Below are 10,842 nucleotides of genomic sequence, written 5' to 3'. Positions count from 1 at the left end.
ATTCGTAGCATACGTACTTCTTCCGCTCCGCAACAGTGAAAATCAGGATAGATGTCCTTTAGGGTCACATTCGCTTTCCACTACCACCAATGTAGCGTCCCAAGGCTTCCCTGAAGACGAAAGAAGACATAATACACAGGCAGAACATATATATTGAACGCAGAGAGGGTATTTGGGCTATTGGCATGGCCCGAAGGCCAGCCCACTCAGCGTAGTACAGAGGCCACTTCAAAAGTGGCCCCTCGCCAATATAGAGAGATAAACAACCGACGTATTATACAATAGACGCTATTGACCCCCAAGGAGACAAACTCTGGTTCTCTACAGGGCTTTCATTATTCGTAAAGTCCCCAAGTTGCATAGTGCAAGGTGTCATCGCCTAATCAGACTTCTCGATTCAGAGGAGTCACGTTGTTACGTCAGTGGTACATCGGTCAAGAGGGGAGGAGGGTCTGTGATTTGGTCAAACCTTCTGGGAGGGGGAAGAACTGCTTCCTTATTCTTTTAGTTGGACAAAGGCATTCGGGTTTTGAAAGAAGTAACCGCGCATGAGAATAGATCTTTTGTTTATAAATAATAGCATGACATGATTATATTTGTTATGCTTTTAATCGACTGGGGCGTTTTATCAGGAGCTCAATACGCCTCACGTAATGAGGAGCATTAAAGCCTTTAATACTTAAGTATTCTTATGTGTTTCAATATATATTTAACACATTTAACAATAAAAGCCCTTAAAGAAGATAAGTCCAACAATACGCTGAAGTGTAGTTAACAAAATTCATTTTCCAAACTTTAAATTGTTGAATTAATTCTAATTTATGCACAAACTATAAGGTATTTGTTATTTCGTATGGTAAATATGAAATGAAAGCATTGCGCTTTTTTTGATCTAGCATATTTGCTTTTGATTGGTCCGTTCGCGAACTCTTCTCGGAGAATTGGTTTTATCGTAGAATCGGTTATCACGTCAATCAGACGATGTACGTGGTTGCCTTTTAGCTCTTCCCTTTATGGCATTTTCCTGAAACAAACCTTTGAGTCTTAGGGGTCCTAAAACTGTTTTTTACTGACTATTGACATCATGTGGTTTATTACCTTGAATGAGTTAATGGATCTTCTCTCCCCATAACTATATGTTTTCTAACGATTTACAATGCATCATATCCATGTACATGGTGAAAACATTCATTTTTGAATCGAAAACCTTGTTCATGTTTCCGTATAGTCGCCATACCCTGTTAATTCTGCTTGAGATTAAGATTCTATTTGTACTGTTTGGTCCAACATAGCCTGATAAACCGCGAACTAGTTTTTGATTTAAGTTAGCGTTCACCTTACTACGAATAAAATAATTCCTAGTGCTTAAGAATTCAGATCAACCAATGGAGTCCTAAAATGTGATCGAACTACCTTGACGGCATTTATACAGCTCTTGGTTGCTGCTCAACAGTCTCTCCTAAGTAGCAGATTCTGCAGATAACTTAGAATCCATAATTTCTATACAGTGTAGGCGTAACTTTGTTTCCACCTCGTCCAATTACCCCTGCTATTTAAGCAATGCTATAAAGCTACCGAAATCTTAAAGCTATGCTTAAAATGAGGATGTTTAATGTGTGGTGTCGATTTTAAAATCTGAAGTTGCACTCATTTGCGTGTGCCAATGAAAATTCTCCTATAATGTTTATTTCCCATGCAGCTTTACCTAATGTTATCTTTCATGTCTTAATGAAAACAGCTAAAGCTGTTGCACACCACTTTTTTATTGGCTAAATGCAATTCGTGAACGAGATTTGTGCCGTTTATGGTGTGAATCTAGGTGGCTTTGTCGCCTACAAGCGACCACTTCTGATTTGTAATCAAAGTAACCACTGAGGCATGGTTACTGCTAATTCCTCCCATTGCATCTTATAGGCTTTGATTTTAAACAAAAGTATTGCTTCTCTTTAAAGAGTTGTGTTTGGGTAATTTTGTTAATGTAAATTATCATAGGAGAAATATTTCAGCATGGATCCTCTTCTATTTTTGCATCAAAAGCAGTAAATAGGGCTCTATTAAGTCATTCGTAATGGCCGAAGAAACATCACCAAGGGAGCTTGCAACGCCGTCAAAATCGTCTAACTTGCCGGTTCTGACGACGCCAACAGGTGGCCGCCTCTACAATCCCTTCCACGAGGACTACGTGGCTCACCTTGATGAGGCCACCGTCACCCCAGGCCTCTTTGTGCCGCCGAACAGGTTTGCCTCGAGGAGTGAGGCAGCAAAACCCATCCCCTTTGTCTGGTCTCCTGAGATTAAGGGGGATCACTTTCCTACCGAAATTGACGAAAATCCCACCTATCAACTCCAAATGCAGCAGAAGCTGGATGCGGATGTAGGTAGAAGTAATGAGTGATCTAATTTTTTGTCCATACTTTGAAGGAATTTATTAAATGGCTTGCCAACTGCGGGCTTATGGTGTAACATTCTAAAAGTTACCCTATTTTTATGAGTGTAAAGGAAGATATACATGACCTCCAATTACTCGGCTTGTTTTCTAGGTCGAGGAAGCTGCACAAAGCAAGATAACAAAGTATTTCCAAAGTAACATAATAGCTCCTAGTCCCGATGTGTCTAGAAAACCTTTTACAGGTAATTTGGTGCCTTTTTTGTTGTGTATTTCATGTATATTTATTAGATGTCTTGCTGAACGTCATTGTGACGTTGGTATTTTCGTTTTTCATGCCCACAGTGAATGCTTCATAATTCGTCCGTCTCATCTTACCGAACCGAAAACTGAAAACTAATTTTTTTTTACTTTTAGGGCTTTTGTCAGGTAAACCTGCCCTTCCCAGGACGTCATCGCTTAAGCCTATATGTAAGACTTTTTTATAGGGGTCGGTGAAGGGTCATTTTCGGCTACATGATTATTTGAGATTACAATTACCTTTATTCGTCCTTTTAATTTTGTTATTTGTTTGTCATTTACTCTTTGTTCGTTGCCTTCGCCCATCCATACCTCTACTTAGAATTCACTATTTGCGGTTTTTATGCGCCTGACTGCTCAGTGTTCGCCCTATCATTTACTTAAGCACTCCCAACTGTAGCACCTAATTTCTAATAAATTTTGGTTGCACAATATATTGGTAGATCTCCGTCAAAAATAAGCATTAATGAATGTGCGAACCTCATTATTAACAAACAGAAATTCAAAAAGAATTGAATTTGGTATTCTTGCTTACTTTAGTCACTTCGGGTAGCGGGAATGGAGAGCAGGCAGGGCAGAGGACGGTTGTTGTTGCAGATGGTAAAATAATCATCTTACCAATTATCCGTAGTAGTCACTTTTCCTGCCATAATTTAAAGCAGCTATTTTATTCTACTATTTACCTACTGAATACTCTCACCCGGTTACGCAGGGTTTTATTTAAGAAAAGTGTTGCAATCGGTTTTTCTATTTGTCTTCCGCTTTAACGAAATTTGTTCTCTGAGATTAGTTTCCCCTGGGCCAATACTCATTTCTTCAAAATGTGGATTTGTGTTATTTTATCCAGTGGAAGTTCAAACCAGCATGTCTGTAGCCCCGGACACCGATCTACCTTCCCTTCTACAGAAGGCCATAGGGCTTGAGGAGAAGGAGAATGTTGTTTGCGGTGGAGAGGGTTCGAATCTCTACCAATGTGGGGTCATCTTCTCTGAGGCCAGTGCGGAGCGTACGGAGGATTCCTATCTGCGTTACCCCAGCGCCATATGCCCATCTTGCCTGAGAGGGAATCTGCCGAGTTTCCGAAAACGACGTAGTCTCTTTGCTGAAAGCTTTGATATGGACACAGTCAAGGATGTTGCGTAGGTTTTTGATCAAATTGTTATTGTCATGATTATATAGGCGACCTCCGAAGGAAGCGTTAATTTATAATCCTGCGTTTTTGTCTGTCTAAAGATTATAGGAAGTGGGTGCGAGTGGATTAAAATGGCCGAATGGCTAACACCAATAATCAGATATTGATAATAAAGTGGCGGAAATACCATCTATGTTAATCATTTTACTTTTTAACATAGTGGGTAACAGTAATTTAAATTACGTATGTTACCAAAAACGGTTCTTCCCCAAAGCTTTGACTGCGATTATTTACTCAATCCCTTTTGTAACTTCAAAATATTACTGACTCAAAAGTGGGGGTTTCGTCTTCTCTTCTTAGAAATACGGGTAAATGTTGTAAATATGAAAACGAAAATAACGTCAGTTCACTCACATACTCTTTGCAGTGTTATGGACATTGACTATTTTTTTCTACTTCTCTTGCTAGAGCTTCCCCTGATGATACTCGCAGCATTCACGATACCCAGTTTGTTTCGGCTGAGGATATGGAAGCTATGGCAGATGACCTCGGCCTGCCAGTTAACTGGGCTTCCGAATCAATCTCCTTGAGCTCTCGTTGCCAAAACAAAAGAAGTCCCAAGGATGTTGATAGGTTTAATCAAAGTGGCAACACCAATCTAACTGGACTCCTAGAACATGCAGGAATTGGTTCGTGTAGAACACCCTCTTGCGGACCCAAAAAGTCTCATCTATTTGAGCCTGTAAGTCATTTCATTTCTCCTCTAAGGGCATCCAATTATGCTAGAGTAGATTGGCCACTTGGGGTGGAGCGATAAATGCCGCCATATTTGCCTTTTAGTGATCAGAGTGTCATTGTCACTTGTGTATCGCATGCGTTTACAATCGGCTTTGCACAAAATATACATCATGTTCAAAAGAGGTTTCTGGAGAAAGTTGACAATATTTTTAGAGGAAACTCCCGTCCTAGTTTCCAACCCTGGGGCGAGTCACTGATGCTTTCACGCCTTTTTAAAACGCCGCTAAGTATTTTAACATTTTTACGGATTATGATTCATGTCGCTATTGTAACATCTTGAATGCTGCTTTATTTCTAACCGTGATATTTTTCCATGGGGTTACTTCATTTGTGAAATTTACTTCCACTTTACCGGATAACTTCTGGTTGCGCCTTCATCAGCAATCAATGATGTGAGAAGTGTTGTTTTAAATGTGAGGTGTCGAAGCTAGCTTTCTTGGTGATTTGTTGCCCTGTCATACTGCCGCAGGTGAGTCCACTAGTGGGTGGCAGGACGAGCCCGGAGGGGCGGGGTCTGCAGCGGCCCCTGCCCCTCTCCTTCACCATGGATGACGAAGACGATAAGTATGATGGCGGCGACGGTGGCGACGAGGAGAGCACTCGCGACTCCTGCAAGCCGCTCAAGCGTCAATGCAGCGATGAATCGCGCAAGCGCGGCATGGCCAGTCCCAACCTCTCTCCCATCTACCACCCCTGCGGCAACTCACTCATGGACCAAGATGATGGCAATTATGTTGACGTTGACGCCCTTCCCGGCACCGTGGTCGACGCCGACGATGACAATAAGGGCAGCGAAAGTGCACCTTGAACTCCTCTAGTTTGGAAGCGTTTTTCTTCATTGTGACAATTATTGTGCTCTGCCGCCTGTCTCATTTGTTGGCTTCCCTATAAATGGTGTCTCATAGAGCATGTTTGGTAACCAAAAGTAGGCATTACTGAAAACCCATCGTATGAAATAGTTAGGTTGAGACACGATGGGATTCATGGTTTGTGGTGAATCTATAATCAAGGGTAGAATTCGTTTATTTCACAAATTACCTGAAGGTAGCTAGTTTGGGAAGATTATGCTAAGGCTCGTGCTAATATATTTCCCTATTCTCCAGTGAAAGTATCTTTGACTGACTAATCGGGGCCGCGCGGCTGCGATTCGAAATACAAGTCCATCGAAGTTCCTAGTGACTTGCTAGGAGCACTCTAGAAGGAGGTTGTACCCTGTTATTCCTGTACCACAATTTATTTCTGGCATGGTTAGGTGTTTTTCACGGTTTTCGACCAGAGGAAATTGGTTAGAAAGTCTAAAATTCTGTTGTGACAGCATTCCAACGTTCGCTGGCATTTTCTTCCAGTTAGAGTGCTGTCAAAACTCCAGGATGAAGTTGGGGATCTTTGTTTTTTGTTAAAAATTGTCGAATATCTTTGAAAACCAAATAATTTACCATTAACGACTTCAAAATCCGGTAGGCTGGGTTTTCTTAATCATATCTTTCACCACTTTCTGGCACTTTGAACTTGTTAATAATTCTACAAATGTGGTATTCCCCTCATACATGCCAGTTGCTTTGATTAACTAATTAGATGTATTGGATTTCTGGTATTTAATTTTCTAAAGAAAATCATCTGATTGCATGAAATGATAGATTGCAGTCAATTTTTTTCCAGAATTTTCGGCAGGACTTTAAATTTGATAGGGACGAGGAAGGCTCCTGACACGTGTTGTTACCTTGAGCCGCAGATAGAATTGATGAGAAGAGTACTAAACCACTGTGAATATCATGTATTTTATTGCGTAATATGCGGGAGTGTAGTTATTTTCAGAGCGAAAATAAGGCTCAGTTACTGCATTTTTAAACTGAGGTATCCGAATCACCAACTGATGTACGTAAATACCACTGAGCATAATGTGTGAACCACATCATAGACGTTTAAGGGAAAAGTTAAATGGAACACACTGGTCTTTCGGATGGTTGTACTGTAGGGTCTCGAGTCGTAGTAAGCCAAAGTAGTGTAGAGGCACATACGTTAATATCGTGGAGAAGCGGAAGTAAAACATGCAGAGACTCAATTACCTGCATATTTAAGCACCGAGTTGCGCACCACTTTCATGCGAAGGCTACACGTCTTAAGTGAGCAGGGATAAATTGCTTGCTGAAGGAAAACTGACGCATGAGAGCTAGCAACGGCTGCACATGTAAACCCTTTAACGTGCCGTGTTGAGCTCCTCTGTGGTATGTTGGTATCCCTTTTGATTGTGCACAACTTTTCCAGTCCTTCATTATCGCTGGACTCATGACTTGTTGCGCCTCCAAAAATAGCTTCAATTTTGCAATTCACTACTCAGCAACCTTAGCTTTACGCCAAAGCCGCGCACACCCAGAGGGTGTGCTTGGGGCTGACAGGATACTTCATAATTCTCCTGAGAGTAAGCTGACAAAGCCATGAAGGGAAATCACATTGGCAGCGAGATCAGAGAGGTGGCACAATTGAAACTGTTGAGCCACTGATTTTCACCACAGGCACTGCCGACAGTTATTATGAATGAACGTTTAATTAGTGCATGATACTCTGAAGACTTGTCTCATGGGTTTTTTGATGTTAAAAAATGGTAGGTTGCAAAATATCCCCATCAAAGACATCTGGAGTGGTTGAGGAAGTGGGAGGTCAAATTCTTTAAACTATACCTGCAAACAATTGGTAATAATAATGATAGAATAATTTTGAATGAACATTCCGAGTTATAATTCAATCAAGGGGAACTTGAAATGGATCTATGAGGGATTCCCTCTGCTTAATGTAGTTATTTCGACTACACCCATTATATAAGGCGGTCTTAGTGTCAAATGCGAAGCGATTCGTGGCCCTGACCTTGAACTCATACACGCACACGCTGTCAGCGTGTCGTAATATTGCTGTAGGAAGTGCGCATAAAAAACTCTTGAGCTCCGAGCCCTCGAGTTACCAGTCGGACATTGATCGTGGGCCTTCCAGGCATTAAAAGAGCGTCTCTAATGTCGATTTGGAAAAATGGCCCGTAAAGGCATCGGAATGTCGGGTTATTAGGAAACAAAAAAATGGTTAAATTTGCAGCTTTTTAAGGGAGTGTAGTTAAATGACAAATGTTTAAAATAAATTACTGCATTACATCCAACGGGAGGTTAATAGCTGTAGTCGGAGTCAATAGGTGGGTCATTCTTTTGTAAATTTACTATTTGTCGAGATGAAAAAGCTGTTATTGAGTGCCACTGAAGAGGAAATGTGTTTAGTGGGAGACGCGTCCTACTGAAACTGGCCAAAAGGGAAAAACTGACGTTAGCGCCGTTGTTAGCTTCGCAATAACCGCATGCAGGCAGTACCCTCGGTCAGAGAGGAGCATAGTTAAAATAGTCATTTTAACTCCCAGTAAACATGTGCATGCATACCAACACCTTTTCACTCAAATATCCAAGCTCAGGGTTTCACAGTGCGGTTATAATGCGGTGCAAACGGTGAAATGACAATCTAAGTGCAAGTCCGATTCATGCTCAATGTCTCCACTACAGATATGCACACAATAAGATAAGAAAGTGCTAAATTTTTGACGACAAATTGTAGTCAGTAATGTATGCTTAGTCTTATGGAGTCACGTGGTGTCGGTATACTTCTGCCTCGCTTCCACTTAACCCTATCTAGGGCGCCAGCAATCAGCCGGCCGAACAGTTGCTCCTAGAATTTTCTTGCTAGACCACTTCACTCAGACCGGTGCATGCTGGGGAATCCTTGAGTGTATGAGCGTGTGCGTGCCAATAGTAGTCGCGAAAACGTGTGGCATAATAAGCGCAATACCTAAGACAACTGTTTTGCATTTCATTTCAGTTGATAAATGACAACACAGCTGCACCACCGCAACAGACTAGGCCGTATTAATCAGACTTGCGAATTTCTCAATGCGAAATTTTTCCACCACACATTCATTCGTGACATTGGTTGAATATAATACCGTGGGGTTTTTCAGCCTACAAAGTCTTTTTAACCTCAACCAATAGATCAAAGCATCTTCAGCTAACCACAATTAAAAGTAAAGTTACAAATGCTTTCGTTTATGTTTAGTGACCAGATGTATTTAACCGCAACTTGTATTTTAATCGTAATACACAAAGTATGGGTCATTAAAAGGTCACGGATCTCACTCTTCATTAGACACCTATTAGATTTATTCAGACGCAGGTAATGCAATTGCATAACCCTATCACAGATCTAGGGCTCTAGTCAATTTAGTCTGTAATGAGATACTTTGACACTAAACATGCCCGAACAGGATTGAGCCTTAAACTGGCGCCAGTCACCATTTATCAAACAGGAAATTTACTCTCAGTTTTTCTTTACGCAATAAGACCTAACAGTTCACATTTTCTCACATGGGTTTAAAATAACACTCGGCAAGAAAGACGACGTAAATAACTCTCAGATTTATTCTTTAAAAAATGACAAAAAAAATAGATAGTAGTGAAGAGTACAGCCCTAAAGCAGGGAGACGACTCATTCTACACCCGAGGCACAGATTTTGAATGAGTGCTCGCACAATTTGCTCATTATTTTCGTACCAAAGTAGCAACTGCATCCGTAGCCCCAATAGTTCGAGCTGCGAATTAATCAGCAGTATACAGACTACATGAACATCATAGCTACTATAATAGTAAATTCTCACGCTGACTTATTCACCTTTATGCTCTGGTACAAAACTAGGGGAGGCTTCTCTCACATAGTATATGCATGCTCAAGAATGAGTAAATTACCTCTCTATCATAAAAAAAACTTTTTACATAAATTAAACTAAACTTGGTTCAAAGTGAGGGGTTGCTAAAATCCAATCAAAATTTACAGGATTAGCGGGAGTTTAAATTCGACAAATTTTGCATAAATTGATTTTGACAACCGCTTTTTTGAGTAGCGGTACCTAAACTAGTATGAGAATTATGGCTAAATTAATTAAATAGAGAAAACGCGGCTTTTTGGCTATGTTAAATCGTATTACGCGGATACAGACACACATTGTTGTCAGAACTTCCCTCGAAAAGTGTGCAAGTCGGGTTCTGTGGAGAGCGCACACTAAGGCCTTTTAAGCGCTGTGACCGCAATTTGACATCAGTTGCATGGAGACTACAAAACTATTGGCAGAACAAATTGAATGAAATCAATAATATGGTTGAAGTAGATTATCTTTTTTGTGCGTGGAGAACACCATAATAATGAATCTCATTTAAGTGAGTCTTTAGCACTACATTAGAACGATCTTGTAGATGGGGAACCGCGCCTTTATGCCAGTGGCAGCAGTACTCGTCATTCATCAGAGCAATTAAGCTAATTGCTTTTACACCAAATTAGCATAATTCCTCTTAAGGACTTCATATGTGAATCTGTTGATACATACAAAGCAATTGCTTGTACCCTAGTGATAATCAGAAGAGAGCCCTGTAAATATAAGAATCACATCCGTATTACACCTTCCTTAATTACCTCTATTAATACTAGCTCCTGAGCCAAATGCAAAAAAAGTGACTAATAAATGGGCATTTTAAATGTAAAAATTAAGAGATATGCAACGGACGGCAATCGCTGTTCAGCCTGCTTCACGTTATCTTTTGGCGCATGATCTAAAAGCTGTTTCCTTCTCGATCAATCACACCGCAAACAGTTCCACCTACGCAGGCAGATGCTACGGCGGAATTCGGTTTTTGATGCAAGGCATCACTATCACAACGCAATTAATGTGGACATGGCGAAAACCAAATACGAATTTGCAGTTGATGCATGTGTGGCAGACGAGACGAGAAGTAAAAGGGGTTTGCATGCACAACAGATTTGGGGGGCGACACAAATCGTAGCCAGGCGGATGACCAGACAATTACGAAGGTGTTCAGAGGACTCAGTTACCGCTGCGGTTTGTAATGATCTTACGAAAAGATTGCAGGAACAGAACGGCGTCGGGACTCAAACTAGTCACAAGCGGCGGTCAATTACGCCTAAAAATCGGAAGTTATGGCAGTGTAAGGGACAGAAATATGTACCCCTTTTCCAGTAGTCATGCAAAGAATGCGCATAGCCATGATCTGGAAACTAAGTCCCAATTCATCTTACCCATACTTTCATGCCTCTGATTTTCTTCCCCACAATGACAGTAAGTTTTACCCTACCATTTATACTCATATTACCACTATCAATGTCTTCTGCAGTCTATAAGTTACAAACGCAA

General features: G+C 40.9%; 1 protein-coding gene across 1 annotated transcript; it reads left to right on the top strand. All coding sequences in view use genetic code 11, as the record gives it.

Moving 5' to 3' along the window:
• Nucleotides 1-548: 548 nt before the first annotated feature.
• EGR_00101 (hypothetical protein) lies at nucleotides 549-5,424 on the top strand (the record flags this gene model as incomplete). Its single annotated transcript, XM_024489350.1, has 7 exons — nucleotides 549-565; nucleotides 897-990; nucleotides 2,048-2,374; nucleotides 2,541-2,631; nucleotides 3,534-3,825; nucleotides 4,287-4,560; nucleotides 5,086-5,424. The coding sequence occupies 7 exons, from the start codon at nucleotides 549-551 to the stop codon at nucleotides 5,422-5,424; spliced, it is 1,434 nt and encodes a 477-aa protein (XP_024356028.1).
• Nucleotides 5,425-10,842: the final 5,418 nt, after the last annotated feature.

Source organism: Echinococcus granulosus (genome assembly GCF_000524195.1).
Source record: "Echinococcus granulosus chromosome Unknown EG_S00001, whole genome shotgun sequence".
Classification (NCBI taxonomy): domain Eukaryota; kingdom Metazoa; phylum Platyhelminthes; class Cestoda; order Cyclophyllidea; family Taeniidae; genus Echinococcus; species Echinococcus granulosus.
The sequence above is the reverse complement of the archived record's forward strand: the minus strand, read 5'-3'. Positions and strand labels throughout refer to the sequence as shown.